We start from the raw sequence: 23011 nt of genomic DNA on the forward strand, positions 1-23011 counted from the left end.
TTAAAGATAAACAGTCTACACCGATGTGTTTTTTAGTGCAAGTAAATGGAAGTGATAAGCCAGTCTAAATGAATCAAAATGACTGCTACTTCTTCTGCTAGAAGTTGACGTTGTAGCTGTCGTAATGGTGATACAGTGGCAAAACAATGTCAAGTCCTGCATTACACGTAAAGGGCAGTTGGCAATGATGCTAGGACAAGTGGCTGTGCTGTGTTTAGCAAAGCACATGGGATTTCTTTTAGATGAGTGGGGGGAGGTGGTGGTGGGGGGAGACCAATGCCTACTATATGCAAGACCTTGAATATGTTACAGAATGTCGATTCCATCACAAACAGTGGGCTGAGAACTGGACCCAGCTCCATGGCATTTGTTACCTAGTGTATCTTTCTACCTCCAAGTCAGTTAAGACTACAGAGGTATTAACCTACCCTTGGAGCTCAGCCATTAAAGGTTCTCTGCTTAAGAGTTGGTTTTTTTTGGCTATGCAATACACACATCTTTGCTCAAGTATTTTAAGTGAAGTTCAGTGCTGGTATTTAACAGAAATAAGACTTCCTCAGATCCAGCCTGACTAATGTAAGCTTTTAGCACTTTTTCTTCCTTTTCCTCCCCCCTGTACGCTGTCTTTGTCTTTTGTGACAAACAATATCTGACCTAACTCGTGATCATTCGAAACACTAGCGAATTCCTAATGAGAAATCTCTCTCCCCCTCTCTTTCTTTCTGCTTTTAGTAAAAGGATCTATTTCCAGGGAAACAGGCTCCTCATGTTGTGCAAATGGATGTAGTTCCATTTCAAGTGGAAGCTCTAACCCTTTGTTTTTCAGGTGATCTCCGAAGGAAAAATACACTGATCACAAAACTGTGGTCCCAATTGAGGAAATCCACTGTTTGGCATGTGTGTTGTGTTCCCTTCTGCGACCAAAGGAGGCAAATCTCTTACTGCCTCTGGTTCTTTAGCTCCAGCTTTACAGTCTCTTGTAGAGACTGTAACAGTCTCTGGAGGTCCCTGGTTCAGTCCCCAGTGTTTGTTAAGGTGGCACCTGTCTGCCACATAGTGGGAAGTCATCTGGAATTTGCACTGGCGGTGTGGGCTTCAGCTGCTCAGGGTGAGCTTTTCTCTTTCTAGGGAAAGTACCAGCTACTGCATTACATACCCCCTTTGGTGCCTGACCCACAGGATACAGAGTGCTCGCTGCTCTCCATTTGAGTCTCGGTGGTTCATGTTTAGTGAGCTGTGTTTTCATCTGTGGAATTCCCATGTTTAGTCACTAATGTTGGCCCAGAAGGGGGCAATTCGGTTTGTATTTAAATGCTTTCCTGAACTGTAGGCAATAAGGTTAGGTATTCCATTAAGTCTCTATGGGCATACTCAACATGTAAATACAGTATAAGCTAACCTGTAAAAATTGTTTGTAGGTCCCATGAAGTCAGCTGTCTGGTCGTGAACTGGTCACTGATTCTCACAATGAATTTTTCTGGCATCTAACAGCTAGCAGGAAAGTCTGCTTGAGCACTGAGATAGCCCCTCAAAAACTTGGGCAGGTTCTGGGATTTCCCCAATAGGGTATAGGGGTATATTATTATTATTATTATTATTACTGAAAAATTCTAAGGCTAGAATGTAGTTTGTGGTGTAACCAGTAAGTAAACATAGTAACACATGGCAAAATTGGCTGATGCAACTTATTTCTGTTCTTACAAGGGGATGTGTTAATGTGCATGACCAGTATATACAGCCCCAGAACTGCATGCTCTGTTTACAGGACTCTGAAGGGAAGAACAAGATTCGCACAGTGCAGTGGGGAGGTAAGCTGTTGTCATATTAGCTGACCTGGGAGGAGATTAATTTTTCTTCCTTTTTTCCCCCCTTTTCTTTCTTCTCTTTGCTATATGGACCTGTAAGGCTGCATGTATCAGACATTTTTCCCCTTTTAGGGTCAAAAGCCCTGGGGCCAGCCAGCCATGCAAAATGATCATTTCAGTACACCTGTGGCTTGTTCATGAGGATTGATAGAGGGCACCTGACCCCTTTGCCCTGAGGATGCAGAAGTTGGAAGTGGTGAGAAGCTTGGGGAAGGGAGTAGTAAGGTGCTCCTGAAGGAGATGTGTGGAAGGAAGCCTAGGAAGATAGCCCCTAGGCACTGAGGACAAGCTCATGGTGAGCAGATTGCATTTAGCTTGAGGCCTTTCTTAAGTGCTGCAGAGGTGGAAGGGACTTCAGAGAGAAACCATAGGTTTTTCCACACTGAAAAAAGAGCAGACTTGAAGAAGACCTGAGGAGGGAAGGAAGACCTAGTTTTGAGGACTAGCACTTCTTGGGATGTTGATTGTTTCATCTGAGAGTTTAAGGAGGTTCTTGCCCAAGAAGGGGTATGACTGAGCATGACCTAGCTGGAAGGCTGAGTGACAGAAGAGGCTGATGATCTCAAAGCCCAGAGTGGAGTTGTCAGACAGTGCCACTTGAAGACAAAAGTCTGTGGTGTTGTTTCAACCACTGGGGGTATAGGCGTGCACTAGGTAGCTAGTTAAAGCCTCCTCTGCTATACCATTATTGCTGCTCATGTTAGCATTAGGTCTGTTCCTATGTGGCATAGTGCTGGGAGGATAGGGGGAAGGTATGCAAATAGCATCCTTGCTTGTACAGTAGCTAACCCTAACTCAGCTGCTGGTATGAGGGAGTCTTGAGTGGGCTGGCTGGTGCTGCCAGCTGGTGTAAGGCTCATCTCTCAGGCAGGCTTAATGTCCCAGCCAGGAGCCACAGCAAACATGCTGCACTGTTCCATGTGTTCTGCCTCCTGAACTGGAAGCAGTTTAGTCTCCTCTGTGCATTGCCCCAGGCAGGATAATTCACTCTGCCTGGCATGGTAGACATGGCTTAAAAATGCTTTATGACTGGTGGGCACTTTGGTAAAGCAGGGCTTAGATTCCAGTCCCTGAGTGCTGGGCATTGTCAAGAGCTTGAGACCAGAACATCAAGACTAGATCCCTATAATACATCCCGTCCTGCCTTTACCGAGATCAAGGCATCCCACCTCCAGGGATTGCTGTTCAGGTGGACTAGCAGCTTTCGTACCTCAGCTCTGCTCTGCTTCTGGTGGGTGTAATAGGTCTGCAAGTATTTTAGCTTAACTGCCACAGCTGCTCTTTACTGGAAAATTAAATAAAAGATGAACAGATTGCTAAGTACTCCAGGTTGCAAGTCTAGAGAGTGTCAAAAGGGTGAGCTGGTTTCTTCATTACAAGATTTTTCTTTTCCTAACATTTTGAAAAATAAACTGGTTTTTTTTTGGGGGGGGGGCGTTATTTGTATTGTGTTTTTGGTGATGGTGGTTTGAGCATTAACGTGGCCACTGGTGTCATGTTTTCAAACTTTATCTCTGCATCTGTGAAGGATAGACTCTATCTTTTAACTGAAAATGAGATTCTTACCTGCAGTATAGGTGGTTGCAGCAGCTGTATCGGTATCATATAGGTACACAGATATAAACTGATATGATGTCATTAGTATATATGCATGCCTCTATGGTGATATAAATATAGTTAATCCATTGTGACTTTAGACCTCCGTTTTTCAAAGTTGCAGTTACAGTGATTTAGCTGAATTGTGTGGTTACATGAGCATGGAGATGTACCATGAAGATGTATTATAACAGTGTGTGCGTGGTATTGCTTCCAGGAACAGCTAATTGAAAAAACATTATTTTTTCTTGCTGTAATTTTGCTTATCAAAGTTTTGGGCAAATGCAATTTGTAACAAGAATTTCATTTTGTTTAGTTTAACACATGTTTACAATTTTGAATTTTCATTTCTCCTTTTGACAAGTTGCGGTAAAATAACGAGAGAGAGAGCACGACTTGGAAAGCCCAGAAACAATCATTCTGGAAGGAGGAGGAAAAACCAAATGCATTAAAGAAAAAGATCAGTTTTGGAAAACCAAAATTTAAATTTAAAAACTCTTCAGAATTTTTTTAATAATGATTTTTTGTTCAAAATTACTTGTAGGTGGTGGTGGTTGTAGTGGTTGTTATTATTTTAACTACCACTGTCGGTAGGAGCAAACTCTTCTATTTTTCTTTCTGTCCCCAATCAATCTCCTGTGGACTTGATACATACTCTAATCATTACTGTTACACCTTTCTTTTTAGCAAAAAGCTTTTGTAAATTAAATTAACCATTAAGTCATTAGCCATCTAGCTAATAATTTGAAGACATGTGGAATGGAGGACAGGGTAGATGTGTATAGCTGCTTGATGGAGTGGATGCTTACCCCTCTCCTAGTGGACATCTGTCAGTCCCTATTCTCCCAAGTTCAGTGGCTTGCTGATCATACAGATGCTTGTTCTCAAAACAGGTTCTTCTACCAAAACCTATTTATCTTTCAAGTTGGATTCATCATCCAGTACTTCTGTTTTAACTTTCTTTCATGATATCATTGTCCGTGGGAATGTGGATGTGCTATTTTTCTGAACAGAGGAGCATTGACACTTGTTTTATGGATGTGTTCATCTGTCCTGATGCCAAAACTCCCATCCAGAACTTCACCATCTCTTACCATGCTGTTGTCTGGTATCCCTGATGCTCACATTGCTGTTTCTCTGGTCCAGACAAAATGCAGCTGTTAAGATCATCCCCCTTGCCCATTACTCTGACCTGATACTATCCTATTTGAATCCTTCCATGGATTCCCCCATAGATGGATCCAGGATTTTATGAAGTGGGGTGTTAAGGCAGCAACCTCTGCCATATGGGTGGCTGAATCCCCACTCCCAGACACCTCTTCACCCCACATTGGGTTGGGCAGACCATGCTGCAGAAGCAGCAGTTAGGGGCTTTAAGTCTCCTAATCAGGTAACAGTCTTTCTCTTCTTCTGCTCTCAGCACTCCCTCCCTTCCCCTCGCTGCTTATGGCACCTCCCCTCCCACTCTTCTTCTTACCCTTTCCACTTATAACTTTGGGCACAGAAGGAGAGACCCACCTGCCACTACCACCACTGTCCCAGTTGCTCTTGGCCTGCTCCAGCTGGGGCAGTGGGAACTGGTTGTTCAGCTGGGGACAGTAGCAAAAGGCAGATTCCCACTTCCTGCATCTGCTTCTGGGCTGGGAGAGTCTTATCTCATTCAGGGACTTAAAAATAAAGTCCCTGGCTGGTGTTTCTACAGTGTGGTCTGAAAGGGAGTTATGACTGCACTGGTGTACTCCCTTTCAACCTGCCCCTGGATATCCCTGCTTTATTGCACCTAGTTCAGGCTTCTTCTCATAACCTTGAAGACTTTTCTTACTTCTCTTATACCTTGGTAAATCATACTAGCCTGTCTGCTTGAATCAGCTGGTTGTTCAATCAGCTCCCTCGTATCATTCCAAGCACAGTGCCTAATGCATTGAATATCCTGTGTTAACAAATCTCAGAATAGTCAGTGTTCTTAATCCTAGCTTGTAGAGGAGTGACTCTCAACTGGGGTGTCACTGCATCCTGGTATGCTGCAAGATCCTTTAAAGGATGCCATGAGGTGTAAGTAGATAAGTGAGGTGTGAAGATATAAGGACATAATGGGGATTACGGAAACGTGGTGGGACGCAACGCATGATTGGGCGGTGAATGTCAAGGGCTATAGGCTGTACAGGAGGGACAGGATAGGAAAGAGAGGTGGGGGCATGGCGCTCTATATTAAGGAGGAATACACATCCTCATTAATTAGTAAGGAGTCAGGGGAAGTGCTTTGGGTTAGAGTACAAGGCAGTCGAGGGGAGAGGGACTTAATGGTGGGGGTCTACTACAGACCTCCCAACCAGGGAGAAGAGCTTGACCAGGAATTTTTGGGTCAGCTCACAGAGGTAGTGAAGGCTAAGGATGTGGTAGTCATGGGGGACCTGAATTTCCCGGACATCTGCTGGGAAGAACAGTCAGCCAGGTCTGACCGCTCACGTAGGTTCTTGGCCAGAGTGCAGGACCTCCATCTAACCCAGGAGGTGCACAGCCCCACCAAGGGAGACGCCTTGCTGGACCTAGTGCTGGCCACGGGTGATGACCTGGTGAGGGGGCTGCGGGTGCTCGACCACCTGGGCGACAGCGATCATCGCCTGCTGGAATTCACCATCCAGCGCAAGGTGGCAAAGGCATGCAGTAAGGCAGCGGCCCTAGATTTTAGGAGGGCGGACTTCAACAACCTAAGGAGGATAGTTGGAGAAGCGCTGAGGTCCCGGAGGAGAGGGGAGCCAGGTGTCCAAGGAGAGTGGTTGCTCCTTAAGGAGACGATCCTCCAAGCCCAAAGGAAGGTAATTCCAATGAGGATCAAAGGGAGCAGGAGAGCACACAAGCCTCTGTGGCTCACCAAAAGCATCCGGGAATGTCTCCTTGCTAAAAAGGAGGCTTACACCCAATGGAAAGAAGGGGTCATCACCAGGGAGGACTATTCTGTAGTTGCTCGGGGATGTAGGGGGGCAGTTAGGAAGGCCAAGGCAGAGATGGAACTGGGACTAGCTTCCCAGATTAAGGACAATAAGAAGTCCTTTTTTAAATACATAGGGGGTAAAAAGAAGGTCCCGGGTAATGTGGGGCCCTTGCAGGACGCGATGGGAAACTTGGTCATCACACCACACGGCAAAGCTAACATGTTTAACGATTTCTTTGCCTCTGTCTTCCTAAGTAGGGACCAGAATAGCCACCTCCCTGCTGGGCCCCCCTCGGGCCCCGGGGGAGGCACACCTGAGCCACGGGTTAGCGAGGATTTAGTTAGGGAGCTTCTGGAGGGGTTGGACGTATTCAAGTCAGCCGGCCTGGATGATCTCCACCCTAGAGTTCTAAAGGAACTGGTCGAGGTCATTGCCAGTCCCCTGGCACAACTTTACGAGCACTCGTGGTGCTCTGGTGAGGTACCGGAGGACTGGAAGAGGGCCAATGTGGTCCCCATCTTCAAAAAAGGGAGGAAGGAGGACCTGGGAAACTATAGGCCGGTTAGTCTTACCTCGATCCTAGGCAAGCTGTTTGAGAAAATAATGCTGGCACACATCCAGGAAGGGCCAGCAGGGGACTGCATGCTTAGGGGCAACCAACACGGGTTCATCAGTGGCAGGTCCTGTCAGACCAACCTGGTGGCCTTTTACGATCAGTTCACCAGATCATTAGACGCAGGGGTAGCAGTGGATATAGTCTTCCTAGACTTCTGGAACGCTTTTGACACTGTCTCTCACCCTGTTCTCATTAAGAAACTGGGGGGCTGTGGTGTAGAGACCCACACAGTCAAATGGGTTGCCAACTGGCTGGAGGGCCGCACCCAGAGGGTGGTAGAGGATGGGTCCTTATCAACCTGGAAGGATGTGGGCAGTGGGGTTCCGCAGGGCTCGGTCCTCAGACCCGCACTGATTTGGATGAGGGGGTAAAAAGCACCCTGTTCAAATTTGCTAAGATGTGGGGGGATGTGGGCACACTGGAAGGATGCAACAGGTTACAATCAGACCTAGACAGGTTACAAGGGTGGGCGGACGAGAATAGGATGGGTTTCAACACAGACAAGTGCAAGGTGATGCACCTGGGGAGGAACAACTGGCACCACACCTACAGGTTGGGGAACTCCCCTCTTGTCAGCACGGAGGCGGAAAAGGATCTGGGGGTCATCATTGACTCCAAGATGAACATGGGTCGGCAGTGTGGGGAGGCAGTCAGGAAGGCCAACCGTACCTTGTCATGCATCCACAGATGCATCTTGAGCAGGTCCAAAGAGGTGATCTTCCCCCTCTATGCGGCACTGGTCAGGCCGCAGCTGGAGTACTGCGTCCAGTTCTGGGTGCCACACTTCAAGAGGGATGTGGACAGCATGGAGAGGGTCCAGAGGAGCGCCACTCGCATGATCAGGGACAACAGGTCAGGCCCTATGAGGAGAGGCTACGGGACCTGAACCTGTTCAGCCTCCACAAGAGAAGGCTGAGGGGGGATCTTGTGGCCTGTTATAAACTAGTCAGGGGGGATCAGCAGGCATTGGGGGAGTCACTGTTCCCCCGAGCACCACCAGGAGTGACCAGGAATAACGGTCACAAGCTGGCAGAGGGTAGGTTTAGGTTAGATATCAGGAGGCGCTACTTCATGGCCAGGGTGGCTATAGTCTGGAACCAACTACCAAGAGAAGTGGTGCTGGCTCCTACCCTGGGGGTCTTTAAGAGGAGGCTGGATGAACACCTTGCTGGGGTCGTTTGACCCCCGTATTCTTTCCTGCCATGGCAGGGGGTCGGACTAGATGATCTGCTCAGGTCCCTTCCGACCCTAGAAACTATGAAACTATGACAGGTTCAGGCTTCTCCCTGCCTGGCTTCTCTACAAGGAGGTGAGAACTGTACTAAACAAATTAGCTTCTGACATGGGGTACTGCTCAGTAGGGGTGAGCGAAACGGGCCCTATTCGATTTGGATTTGGCCTGAACTGGGGACAGTGATTCAGATCACTGTCCCTGATTTGGCCGAATACGAATCTGAAGATTCGATGCTGATTTGGAGATTCAGCGATTCAGCCACAGACACAGCTTTAAATTTTTTTTTAATATGTACCTCAAAGTACCAGGTGCAGGCTGTGAATGCTGTGATACTGGGATGGATGGAATGCCCAACAGGAGCGGGGGCGGGGGAAGGGGGGGGCCTGCATGCTCAGCGATGAACCTGGAAGTGGACCAGAAGTACTTGCTGGAGGGACCCCCCACTGTAGCTTGGTGATCAGCCACGGGGGGGACCTCAGGTGCCCCCCAGAGACCCAGGAGGCACCAGTCACTGAACCAGGGGGGCAGGGGGGCCCCAGCACACTCCCCGATGGACCCGGAAGTGGACCAGAAGAGCTTCTGGACCACTTCCAGGTCTGCTGCTGAGCACGCTGGGGCCACCCTGTGTTTCTGTGGGATGCTCCATGTGCCCCAGCACCACAGCTTTCACAGCCACCTGCTACCTAGAGTTATGTAGAAAAAACTTTTAAAACTGTCTGTGTCCGAATTGCCAAATGTTTCTGAATCTCTCCAAATTGATTTGGAGGCTTCTGATTTGGTTCGGAGAGATTAAAGGGTCTCCTGATTAAATTTGGATTCGGAGGTTTGGCCACCAAATTGGGCTGAATCTCTGCCAGAGTTAATCAGTGACCAAAGCTTCCTACAGCCCTACTGCTCAGTTCACAAAAGCTACGGAAATCTGCCTTAAATCTAAAAAAGGTTGAGAACTACTGTTGAAGAGTCATTGTACTGCAGGGAAATCCTAACACAAATTACAGGATATTTCTATCCCTTATGGTTGTACAGAAAAAGCTAGAAATGTGAACTCTGAAAGCTCAAACCAGGGAGCAAATTAAAACTGTTAGGGCTGACTGATTTTTTTTTTAATGCTTGAGGTTGGCAATACTACTCCTTTCTGAACTGATTAGTGAAACCAGTACCTTTTGTTCTGCCAAGATACCCATCGGAAATCTATCAATTAGTGTTTACCTGAGAGGTACATGATGAAAGCTGGTGCTTAATTTGAGGAAGTGTGTGTGTACATGTGTACCTAAATATTGTATTCACTTAACTGTCTTTTCCCCTTTTCTATGTTACTTAAGTTGGACTAAATTCTATGGGGCTGTGTTGGATTCTTTGGATAAATGCTTACATGGTGCCTGGCACAACGAGGTCTTGAGTTCTCTTGTGGTGGTGTTTTCCACTCATTCGTGGAGCCCCGTGGTGCTTGTTGACTACTTACTTTGGGCCACATCACCCTTTCTAAAAAGAAAATCTAACAAGATCCAGGAGAAGGGAAAAGCCCTGGGATATCCCTGATATTACCCCTGCTGCTTAAAAGGGTGCTTACATGTATTGTGGTTTTTGGAGGCTGTGACCTTTCCAACCTCATGGATCCTCAGGAGACCCCCTCCACTATGACAGAGGACCTATAGCTGATTGTCCTGTCCTTAGCTGCTCCTTCTGAGAGTGATTCTCACTGCACTTGAATTGTCAGGTCTCCTAGTGCCATGGGTGGGTTTCCAGAATGTATTACAGCCTGGAAACTGAAGGGGACAGCTGGCATACTGGTATGAGGAGCAGAAATGTCTCTGCTCTACACTCTCCTCTCACTGGCCTCTAGCTTGTGGAGCTCCTTGAGAAACAAAAGGATAGGGTGAGATACAGTCACAACACAGTCTTCCCCACCGCCCCACACTTCATTGTGGAAGTCACAGGTGTATGAATGGAAGACCTAGCCCTACAGGTAGGTTTACCTGGAATAATACATCCATTAAAAGTCATCCTTTATTTGAAAATGACCATGATTAAGTTTCTGCAAATGCCGCTCCATCTCAGCCTGAAGTGGATAGCAGTTTTCCACAGATCTCAGTAGATGTTTCAGATGTCCTACACCACCTGACTCTTTCTGGGATCCTGTTTTTATTTTTGCCTGGTGCCACGGACAAAGTTGAGAACCTTTTCTCCCCCTCGATTTTAGTCTCAAAAAGTGATTCTCCTTTAATCATTCCAGCTTTAGCAAAAAAGCAAGAGACAGAGTGTAGTGAATTTAGAGACTCGTCTTACCCCACCATGTTAATTATCTCTGCTGTAAAAAAGAGGTCAAGGAGAGGAACTCTACTAAATAGGGCGAAGTTGGCATGCATGGCTCCTAAAGTGAAGAAGGTAAGAGTGAACTTTACTGGAACTTTTTTTTTTAAATCTCTTCAAAAAGCTCGTAGATTAAAGCTCTGATATCCTTTTTGTTGAATTCTCATGGATTCTGAAGCTCAAATGGCTGGAAGGAAGCCCAGATAATTTTTTTTTATCCCAGTCACTCAGAGGCTCAAAGGTTTTAAGTCCTGCCCCCATGGTGAATTTCCGACTATACGGGAATACAGAAGAACCCGACACATAGGTGTTCTGGCCATTGTTATCAAGAGGGAGAAAAATAAAATAGCTCTCTATGTAGGTCAATGACCTGCTCTTTATTGTCAGTAAAAAATTAAGGATGACCTAAAATCTACTACTTAAAAAAAAAAAAAATCAGGAAAGTAGTCTCCCCTAATCAAAGAGGAAATGTTTATGGTACCTAAAGTGTGACCTCCTCAGTGTCTAACTTTAGCAAAAGTCTTTGCAATTGAAAAGCACTGGTCGAAACCTCAAAACCTGTCTGAAATGTCTATTAATTTTTGATCCTTCAAGGTAGTTGGCTTAGTTATTGTAGAATCACCCGTAGCGCTGCTGTAGTTAAGGGTCTGTCAGCATTTCCATTATAAAGCCCCAATATTCAAGGGCTTATAACACAGCTGTTTCCACGTTGCATCTGTGTGATAGTTGTATTACAGGTTGGCAGCTCACACTCTATTTATTTTTCCCCCCTCATTTCTGCAAAAACGTGTATATCAGGAAAGGTATTTTTAAGTGGGAGACTGGTTAAAAATAACCCTTGCAAAATCCCATTCATTTTTATGGAGGGGGTGAAGGATCCTTTTTATGTTTAAGACCAGAAATAACACAATTGCCATCTTCTTCCACTAATATTTTTATGGGGTTGCATAAAGAGTGGATTGAGTGTCTAGACAAATAAAAGTTAATGATTTTTGCAAGTCTAAGGCTAAGAATTATTATTATTATTATTATTATTATTTAGGCCAGGGGTTTTGAGGTTAGGCTTTAGCTTTTGTGTGCTTAAAAAAGAAACTTAGAGGTGAATGGGGAAAACTGAGTCCTGAATTAGCTGTTAGGATTCAGTGAGGCCAAAAAACCCCATTTTAACCCACTTCTCTTTTGTAATATAATTTTTTATTTTTGTTGTGCATGAGCTGCACCACTGAGTTGTTCAAGTATTCAAGTATGTGATTTGGTTTAATTTTTATTGGTCTGCAAAGACTAGCATTTATATAAAATGCCTGAGATATTTACATTTGAAAACTGTCTCCCTCAGCTTGCAGCTGCTTTTTTATGGAACTTTACTTGCAAAGTATCTAACATCTGGCCTGTAATACTTTTGTTCTGTAGTGTTATCTTGGATTCACAACCTAGTTCTGTTTAGCCTCTCTGTCTGTTTAAAGGGAAAGGTCTGAATCAAGGGTGGCCTTTCATTTAAACTGGCAGGCAACTAAGTTCACTACAGCTGTAAGCAATGTTACTAGGATATCAAGGTAGTCTAGCTTTTTAAAAACCTGATTTCCAAGGTTTAATGATTCAGTCACTTAAAGTCATACTGGGCTGAAACTAGTCACAAATCACAGCTAGCATTAATAACATTTGTACTAATGTCTTAAGCCATGATATCTCTTCTGCTCTAACAAGGGGCAGATACACACACTTCCTGAGGTTCCCTTACTTTGTTTCCAAGTGGGACTAGAATCAGTGTAGTCCTTGATGCAAGACAAAGAGATAACCTCTTCTGAATTCTTCTAACATCTCCATCTACACACAGGGCTCCCCCATGCCTAAAGGAATTCAGTGCCAGGAGTGTGCTTGCAGTGTTTCGATGATTATACCCAAAGGAAAATAAATAGCCCATTAGAGAAGGATGTCTCAAAACCCTCCATGGGGCTCCCTGGTAGCACCATGTTAATCGGCACATTTCATGGCATCCTTATCATGTGCAAGCTGTAGCCCTCACCTGTCATGTTGCAGACTGTGCTGGTCCTTTATCTACCCTTGGGAGATGAAGGATGTGGCTGCTCTCTACCATCACTGCCTCTGCTCTGTGGATTCCTGTCTCTGGGGCCTCTGTGCAAATAGCTGTGGGGTGGCCACTGTCTTGGCCAACACACTGAGGGCTGAATCTGTGAGCTCCAGAGTCGATAAAAAGCACAGATTGCTACAGCTTAACCCAAAGAGCTGAGGTCCTATAGTTGCGGGGGGATCTGTAGGCTTGGCCAGAACAGACTTACAATGCTCATCAGTGGGTTACAGCTACTGAATATGGCTGTTTTCTCTCTGTCTCATCTATGATTATACCAGATGAGAATAAGTGCAGTTCTCCTTACACATTAAGTAGCAGAATCCTCACCTGGCTCTAACCTCAGCTGGATAGTCATGTGATCTGCTTTGTGGTGTTGCTCACATCTTTGCCTTGATGAAGGGAGGAAAATCCTGTTGTGAAGAGTTTTAGAGCTATAGGAGAAGGGTGTACACCTCCTGGAATCTGAGAATTCCTAGGAGTCAACTGGAGAGAAGGACCCTTGGTTTAAAAGTGTGATCAGATCTAGACTTCTGGAAATATTAATTCTGGTTAAGGAGTTTTTTTGAGACTCTGGGAGGAGTGGAGAAAGGTAGAGGGAAGGATGTAAAGATACATGTGTGTTGTTTTGTATCTTGTAGTCATAAGCTAAAGAGCAAGAATGTGGGCAAGGGTCTAGGCAGGAGAAACAGAGTCACTATGCGAGAATAAAGGAAACAGAAATTCTTGCCAAATTCTCTCTTCATTAGTAAAAGACAGGTAATGCTTTGTCATTATCATGTGGCAAGAACTGCTTTTATAAAACAGGTCTTTTTAAACTCCTTACATACTTGTCCTTTTTGAAGACTAATAAGGTACCAATGTAATAAGTAGTCTTTAGGCAAAAGGTCTTTCTGAAGTCCATGTGCTTTACATGTCTTTACATGTGCTCTGGGAGTGTGTGTGTGGGTGCTTTAATTAGAGTGGCTCTGACAGTCACTCTAATAAAGTGCCCGCAGCATCTTGTATATTCAGCATTTCACATTTCAAAATGACAGCGGGGGCACTGTAACCAGGGCTCGTTGAACAAGCTTTAGTTAAAACGCCCCTGCCACCATTTTGAAGCGCAGGGACACGGAATACGCGAGATACGGAGGCTGATGGAATGCGCTAATTGGCACGCTCCGGTCCGATGTGCTGTAATTACAGTGCATCAGAGCAGCATCCCTGCATGTCTACGGGCACCCATGTCCTAATTTCCCCTCTGTTGTTACCAGTTCGCTACCAGTGCAGCTGCACTGATGTTAGTGGAATAATTCCAGCAAGCAAGTCAGGAATAAGGGAGAGGGAGAATTGAGATCAAGAAAAGGTTTTTATTTTTTTAAGTGAAAATAACCCCCCCCCCCCCCCCCCCACACACAAATGGATTGGTCCATTTCCAATATGGGGGTGGAGCCTCTGGAGGGAATAAAAAAGGCAGTGTACCCAGCACATGGTGACTGTGTTGAGGGATGAAGAAGAGGGCGAAAGAAAAGCTGGCAGAGCTGGCCAGCGGGGTGGAGCAGTTGCTCCAGAATAGCCCAGAAGATGACTTGTTGAACGGAGAGTGTCAAGCAGCTCTGTCCCCTAGCCCTGCCACACGTGAGTGTGGTGTTGGTGCACAGCCAGTGCACAGAGGGTCCAGGAGCAGACCAAGCAGGCAGCAGCTTGGTCCTCCAACCCCTGCATGAAGCAGGGCACCCAGTGCATGGAGGGGCAGAGGGGAGCTGTTAGGAAGGCTAAGGTGGACACAGAACTGGGACTAGTGACCCGGATCAAAAACAACAGGAAGTCCTTTTTTAATACATAGGGAGGAAAAAGAAGGCACTGGGTAATGTGGGCCCCTTGCAGGACACACTTGGCAATCTGGTGGTTGGATCAGAAGATAAAGCTGACCTCTTTAACAAATTCTTTGCCTCCATATTGCTGAGCAGGGACTGGGACATCCCCCACACCGGGATCCTGGATGAACTCAGGAGAGGCACAGCCGGGCCCAAGGTCAGAGAGGACCTGGTCAGGGAACTTCTGGTGGGACTGGAGGTCTTCAAATCAGCAGGTCCAGATGATCTCCACCCAAGGGTGCTGAGGGAATTGCCAGACGCCATTGCAGGACCCCTGGCACAGCTCTGTGAGCACTTGTGGTGCTCTGGTGAGGTGCCAGAGGATTGGAAAAGGGCCAGTGTGGCCCCGTTTTCAAAAAAGGGATGAAGGAGAACCCAGGAAACTATAGGCCCATTAGTCTTACCTCAGTCCTGGGGAAGTGCTTTGAGAAAATTATCCAAAAACACATCTGCAAGGGACCAGCAGGGGAGATTATGCTTAGGGGCAACCAACATGGGTTCATTAGAGGCAGGTCCTGTCAGACCAACCTGGTGGCCTTCTATGACCAGGTCACAAAATCCTTGGATGCAGGTGTCATGGTGGATGTATTCTTTCTGGACTTTAAGAAGGGCTTTGACACTGTTGCTCAGCCCATACTCATCAAAAAATTAGTTGACTGTGGCATTGATGCCTACACAGATAACTCGTACAGGAGATGGGTGCTGCGTCATCAGTGTCAGGAGAAGTTGTGAGTAATCTGGGGAATGGGGTTCCCACGGGGAGGGAGGCCTACCCCACTCTTGGTGTCCCCAGCTGGGGAGACACCCCAACGGAAAAGGCTTGCAGGTCAGGGCCTGGGTGAGCTGGGCAGAGTTATGATACCCGCTTTGGACCTTAGGGTACTGCTCTTTTCTTTCTTTTGCCTTTTCTTATCCCTGGGGTAGTTCCTTTCGGGTGTCCACAGTTGCACTTGGGCAGAGTGTTAACTTTGGTTTAGGAAAACCCTGCACCTCTCTGTGAGCTCTGCACCTCATTGCTTTGTAACTTCATACCTTAGAGCGTAAGACTGTATTTTGTTCTGTGAACCCCCCTGCTTTGTCTTTCTGACCTCTTGCCTGTATATAGAGCATTTCATTAGTTCTGTAAATATCTATAGCTGTAGTTCATATATATATATATATATATATATATATATAAAGTCTGTATATAGTTAAATCTCAAAACGTGTTCTGGCTTTTCTCTATAGGGAGGGGGAGGAAAGCTGCATGCAGCAGGGCAGTTACTTTTCCAACAGTGCATTTGTACCTGGTTAACATCCTTTCATTTGGAGAGGGGCATATACCTGAGTACCACTTGGGTTACACTTGCTACTCTCAGATCTTATTCCCTTGACATTTAACTTCTTTGTTTTGCACGTCCATTGAATATCAAACCAATGAAAGCCACAATACTTGGCAGTGGGGGTCCCCTGTGTGTTTTTTATTCTGTGACTGGTATATGCAACTTATAGCTATTAAGATTATTTAATATGCTTGGCACTTGAATGATTTCAAAACTGATATGATTACTAACATTCTGTAGCAAAGCTAACACAACAGAGAACCCCACACTTGTACTATGCTCTCTCATGGAGACAGCTTTGCAATTTTCCTTTATCCAAGATGAGAAAAATCAGACTCATTTTATGGGAGGATGCAAACATTTCCAGGCTTTGCTTACATGTGCTCCATCCAAATCAACTTTGCTAGTCTAAGAGCAACCTGAAAAATCTAGCCATTGCTGGTGCGTCAGTTCCTGTCCCTAAGGGATAGCAGTTAAGTTATTATTTTGGTGTATGCATTGGTGCATTTACCTTGGAGGTTTTACAACTAGAAATCAGCCAGACTAGGCTCTAGTCTAGCTCCATCTCCTCTTGGTTTTATAGGGCTAAAAGCAGTGAAAACTTGTTCCAGTTGCTAACAAAGGAAGAGGATGACACTGTGTACAAAAAGGGGTACATTCTGCTGAATAAGAAGATACCATTTGGATGCAAGTTTTTCTGACATCCATAAATTTACTATTATTATGGGACCGGGTAGTGCTGCAAGAGGTCCAAGATGCTAAACAGTAGGGCTGTGCGAAGCTTCAGGTGCTGAGTCCTTTCGGAGGAGATTCAGCCTGATTCAGCGGCTGAATCTCCGAATCTGAATCGAATCAGGAGACCAATAAGAAGGTCTGAATTGATTCAAAGCTCTCCCAGTCAGTTCGGAAAAGATTCAGAGAGCTTCAGAGATTTCGGCAGTCCCTGCTCGCCACTGCAGGGAGCTGGACCTGGACTCTGTGCTGATAAGCAGGGGATGGGGGAGAGGTGGTTGGAGTAGGGGGGACCCCTGTGAGGCCCCATCCCCTGCCTGCTCTCCCAGCCCGGCCCCAGTTCCTGGCTCAAAAAAACCCCCAAACCCCCACTCACTGGCTGCTGCAGCAGCTGTTGGGACTCCTGGCTGCAGCAGCCAGTGAGTGTGGGGCTTTTTTTTTTAAAGAGCGGGGAGCAGGGCCAGGTGGGGCAGCCATAGGGGAGTGGGGGAGAGCAGGCAGGGGCTGAGAGGCTCATGGCAGAGCCCCCCCCATGCAGCATACCCTCCCGCCTGCTCTGAGTGGGAACTTTTTTTTTTTTAAAGAACCGGGAGGCTGGGGCCAGGTGGGGCAGCCATTGACGGGGCTTGTAGAGTGGGCAGGGGATGACGCCTGTCTGATTCAGCCAATTTGGCAGCGGCCAAATCGATTTGGGACAGTGATTTGCATCACTGTCTCCCGAATTGGCCGAATCCAAAGCGAATACTAGCTGCTTCGCACAGGCCTACTATACAGGGTCTAATCCAAAACATCATGGAAGTCTTTTTATGGGATTTAATACAATATGGATGAAGCCCTCGTATGGAAGAACTGACCGTAGAATCATAGAGAAGTAGGGCTTGAAGGGACTTCTATAGGACTTCAGTAGTTCAACCCCTTGCCTGAGGCAGGATTATCCCTGTCCATGGGCTGGTACATTAGAAGGTGAAAAGGAAGCTAGGACAGAGACCATTAAATCTAAACTGCAAGTAAAAGGGATGTGATGTTAGTATGAGGGAGAAGAAGGGGGTTAGGTGTACAGGTTGCCTGGGGTGGGCTCTCTTACCCCAGTGTGTTCTGTTTGGTGCACAGGTGAAGTGGTGCCAAGCCTTCATCACTCAGGAGGTTGGGGTTGGCTTTGTGCTCCAGTAGCAGCTCCACGCAGTCTGTGTGGCCCCCTGCACAGGCCTCATGCAGAGCACTCAGGCCTCCTGGAGCCAGGTTGGGGTCTGCCCTCCAAAAGAGCAGGTGACGTAGGCAGGTTGTGTGCCCATGGCTGGCAGCAATACACAGTGGGGTGGTCAACTCCCTTTTGTACTCTAGGGACCATAAGCCTATAGGGCAGAAAAGAGAAGACAGGTGGTTAAGCCACAGGACTGGGACTCCTGAGAATTGAGTTCTGTGGGACCAGAGGTAAAACTTTTAATTTTAAGTGACCCAACCTGCCTGCCCTCTTCAAAATCAGTACTTCCTTTATCACCGACATAAGCCTGACTCCATTAGTGTTTACACAGCCCTGTTCATACATATTTTAGTGGAAACCAACAGGTAAAGAATTGAGTTCCATAGTAGATGGAAATGCCAAAAAGTCTTTCTCTCCTGTGAACAGAATACACATGTGCCCTTTGGTGGTGGGGTGGGGGCGGGGGTGGGGAATGCTAATCTTGGACTGTCTATGTCTATGTGTACCAAACTTCTGTTCTTTTATGGATATAGATGAGTTTCCAATCACTTATACTGATAAAAGTGTAATGTTTGTACCTGGCCCTGTACATGACATCTAGTAAGTGTTAAAACTTTCAGCAGTGGGAGCTTCAGTGGTTCAAATGCAGACCAAACAGGCTTGATATGTGTAAGCCTGGCACACAGCGCATGCAGAGGGTGTTTTGGGAAAGTTTCGACCAGCAGAAAATGCCAGGGTTTTAGCAGCTCTTTAATGCACTTTGCTCTTGAACAGAATTACTGGCTCCTTATTCCACAAAAGTCTGATTTATTTCATTCTGCTTTTTAGTGGGGGGTGTGTGTATGCGTGTGTGTGTAGCCATTGCTTTCTCCCTGAATAAATCAGAGCAGTACACTGCATTTTTTTATCTCTCTGAAAACTTTGGGGGTTTCAAAAGGCCTGTTTAAGGCTGTTAGCCACTCTGTGCAATGGTGGCTGTAGGGGAATAAAAATTCCCCAGTGAATACACATCAATGGACAGGATTTCATATGGCAGGAATACCTTCTTATAATGATGGAAGAATCGATATCGTGCCTGTAATGAGCCGCAAAGGGTATCTTATTCACAGACTTAACTTCTTCCCCTGAGCCCCATGCTGCGATGTTTTAAAAGGCTGCTCATTAATTACCTACCTGCATCTAATACAGATTTGTAACCTGTTGGGAGCCTGGACTTGTCCCTGAATGTGTAGCTTACTGGGAAAATGTCTGCAATAGTTAGGTATGGACGGTGCCTGAGCCAAAGTACGGATTTGATGTTCTTTTGGACTGGTCATGGCAGCTGCCCTTGCAATGACAGCATTGGTCCCACTGAAAATTCCCTTCTTGAGCTGTTCATAGTCCATTCAGGTAGGCTGGCTCTGCTGCATCCCAGTTCTATAGTGATCAGATGTACCAGCTGTTTTCTTCTACTCTTCCTTCCTCCCTCTCCCCGCTTGCTTTATGTCCACACACTCCCTGTAGATCAAGACGCCATTACACACAGTAGGCCAAGCCCTTTGCAACTCAGAGCATTGGTCCGGGTCAGAACACGAATACCTTTATCGCAGCATGTTGGTGGTATCCTAGTGCCTCCCAAACATGTAGTAACTTACTTTTCACAGCACCTCTGTGAGGTGCTAAGGGAAGCATCATCCCTTTTTTGCACTGAGGACCTGGGCAGAAAGAGAATGACTTGCTCAAGGGCATACAAGAAGTCTCCTGGAAAGCCAGGAAGTGAACCCCAGTCTCCTGTGTCCCAGAGCAGTACCTTTATCTGTATGAATAGCCTCGTTGCCTTTGTGCATGCCCAAACCCTGAAAATGTTTTTATTCCCCTTATCTTCAATTATAGACCCAATATGTACCAAGCTGCTTCATTATAGGGAGGACGGATGATATTGATTCACAACAAAGTTTTGAAGGAGATGCTTATATATTTTTTTTCTTTTGACTTTCTATTTGGGGGGTTTTGTTCCAGCTTTTCCTGTGGCTTGGGATCGTGGAGAACACTTATTAGTGCTATAGAGCTTATGAAACTCAGATGAACATTACTGAGTCCATTCAATACAGTACAGTGACAAACACACAGTAGGGAGAATGTGTGGACTCACTGTGACACATACTTTCTCCAGGAAGTGTTTAAAGAACTGACTAGATAAATCTCACCCCTCAGACATCTGGGATTTGGTTCAAATCTTATTTCTGACACCACTCACAAATCCCTGACACCTAGAACTTCATGGCACCGGCTGAGAGAGACTTCAAATCTTTCTGCTTCAGAAGTATACCCCCTGCCACTTGAGCTAAAGGGACATTTCTGTTAGCTGTTAGTAGGATAGGGCCTGATCTCAATTATGGTTGAGTAAGTGTGACTCTGAGGGGTGGCACATTGTTAACAAGTAGTGTTTTTATTCACCTGTCCATGGGTGGTTAATGTTTGTTCAGAATTCTTGTTAGAGACAATGTAATAATAAGTGTAGTTAAATGTTCATTTATTAACCTACAAGGATTTGTTCCCATTTTTACATTGGCTTTATGGAAGCATTTTCACTTGAATTCTTAGAAAATCCTACCCTGTTTTATTAAGCTCTGTTGAAGCATGTGCCTAAATTCTAGCAGGTGAATAGGTCTACTGGGTTCAGCTTCACTTACTTAGAGTTAGGCAAACATTTACGTGTACCTAGGCCCCCAGGGTATGGCCTGGTGGCACTCTACTGACCATCTCAATTCTTTTGCTAAGCTGAAACCAACCAGTCTTTGCTGGCTTTTTTCACTGGCTTCCTGGATGAACTTATTTAATCCCCTTTCTTGCTTTGTGCCTCAGTTGTCCAATCTGTAAAATGGGAGGGGAAATAATAGTGCCTATCTATCTGCTTTGAGACTGACTAATTAAAAAGTGCTATGCAGCAGCTAATTACTATTTAAATGCCTTGCTGAAGTAGGATTCCAGTCTCCATGAAGGCAAAATCTCCATAAACTTCATCAGGAGTTTTTCCCAAACGAGGGTTTAGTAGAGAATGCAGGATTTGGTCTTATTTTATATATTTAGAGTTCTTTGCAAAGGATAATATATTATGCCATAAAAAGAGTTTAAGAAGTATAACTAGCAAAGTTACATGGGGACTTTCTATAATTCTCCTTTGCTGCCTTATTTTGTTCCCTCTGACTTTGGCCCAAGATGGCTTTCAGCATCTTGTCATTGTGGTCAAAGCACAGTTTAAAGCTGCTATGAGAATCTTGATTGCTGTTTTTGGAAATGCATTGTTGCCTTTCAGACAAACCAACAAAAATGAGAGGGGATTAGTGCAACTGGTAGTGCATTGTTATGGAAGGTGTCATACAGCCAGTGAGCTTGGTCCACGGTGGAGAACAGGGCCACAAAGTGTACAGAACATCTTTTCCCATGGGGCATTGTGGCCAATCAGGCAGAAGTAAAGATTTATGCTGACCTGAGGCAAAATATTTAGTTTGATTTCCTTCCCTCCCTTCCTCCCCCTTTCCCTTGGTGGAAAATTTCAGCCCTATGTCTTTCAGCAGGGGAAGACAACTGATTTCAATGAAACTCTCTTTTCTGACCATGAAATAATTAGGTCAAAGTTGTTTTTTGTTTTTTTTAACCTGCTTCAGTACTGGGCATGGTCCATTGTTCATCATATGCTAAACTAGGGGAACAGTAGGAGGGAAATAGGGTATAGAGAGCGCTCCCTACCTTTCGCAGACCCTCCTTAGTGTTTCAGGTTTCAAAGCGGGCTGCGAGGGAGCATGTCTGCAGTACCATGAGCATATCATGCAGTTCTGAATTACCATGCAATTCCACGGGCCAACAGCAGGGCCAGCCTTAGGGGTAGGCAGCACTGGTGACCACCCAGGGCGCTGTAGTCAGGAGGCGTGCCACGCACACACACACGTATGAGTGGCCCATGCGGACACGCAAGTATGAGTAGCCCACGCTCACAGCAGCGCTCTGCCCCAGCCTGCCCTGGCTGATCTCCACACTAGCAGGAGGAGCAGTGCCCAGCCTGGCCTGCTCCCACCTCCAGCCGCTGTTCAGGAGGAGCTGGGCAGGGGAGTGTGGGTGGCAGCAGCAGTGCCTGTCTGCCTGCCTGGCACACCATGCCACTCCACCTCCCCAATGGACTGTGCCCCATGCCCCTCATGCCTGTGTCTGCCTGCAGCAGCACCACTGACTTGGGAGGGGAGGAGGGGTGCCAAAACAGGAGTTTGTCCAGGGCACCATTATCCCTAAGGTGGGCTCTGGCTAAGAATAGGCAAAACCAGCACAGGTGTGAAATGCTGTGCTTCCAGTCCGGTACAACAGATCACAGACTTCCTTTTCCCTATGCACTGCAGAGTCCCAGGAAACCTTCCCCTTTTCCAAGATGCAGTGTTTGCAGGGTGCCACCTTCTGCAGTGCAGTTCTGTATCCTTTTATTCCTCTCTGCCATGCAAAACAGCACCATCTAGCCAAATGGGACTGTTTGAGAGTAAGCACTATAAACCTCTAATATGCCAAGTGCTTTAGGCTCTCATGTGTTGTTTTTGAGAATGATTTAGGCTGTTGAACCCCTGAGATGTTTGTTTTATCCTGGTTCTGCCAGTGAGAATTTGCATAAGCACAGAAATCCCTCCCCCCCCCCCTTTTTTTTTTTGCTTGGAACATTTGCTAACAGTGAAACACTTCAAACATTCATCACAAAGGTAGAATTCACAGGACAGACAGTATATTAATCAAAACAGAAACTAGCCTTATCTGTAACTTTCTAACAGGTTATTAAACACAGCATAATGCATTTAGAACAAATGCATTACTTCTCTCTCAGTTTGGGTTAGTAAGTGCCTGATTATATTTCAAACTGGTCCTTGCAAGCAAGAGTACCTGACAGTCCAAAAGAGGCCTGGCTTTTCACGTGCCATTCCAGCTCATCTTTATTGATCTCAAAAACCACATTCACATCTTCATAGTATTTATCAATCAGGACCTGGAGATTTCTCAGGTCTCCTGTGACCAGTGCTGCATAGTACTTGTCCACTGGTGCATGGGCTGTTAGTGGGTGCTCTGATTCCGGCTTGGGAAAGATCTGTAGCTTCTCTACAATGGGTCCTGGCAGCTCACCCATGGCAATGCTCTGCAACTGATTTTAGTATAAGATCTAGCAGTGAGGATGGATGGTCTTTTATAGTTTATTTCCATTGTCCTGTTATCATTGTCCAATTATAATCCAGTTAGGGCTCTATTGT

General features: G+C 45.9%; 1 protein-coding gene across 1 annotated transcript in view; it reads right to left on the reverse strand.

Moving 5' to 3' along the window:
• Window positions 1-23011, reverse strand: part of ASB18 (ankyrin repeat and SOCS box containing 18) — a 52397-nt gene that overhangs the window by 16304 nt on the left and 13082 nt on the right. The window contains exon 2 of the mRNA XM_090041234.1: window positions 17637-17904. Within this exon, the coding sequence (XP_089897360.1) occupies window positions 17637-17904 (268 nt within the window). The remainder of the gene's footprint in view (window positions 1-17636; window positions 17905-23011) is intronic.

Source organism: Crocodylus siamensis, chromosome 4, assembly GCF_052110815.1.
Source record: "Crocodylus siamensis isolate JL-2025a chromosome 4, ASM5211081v1, whole genome shotgun sequence".
Taxonomy (NCBI): domain Eukaryota; kingdom Metazoa; phylum Chordata; order Crocodylia; family Crocodylidae; genus Crocodylus; species Crocodylus siamensis.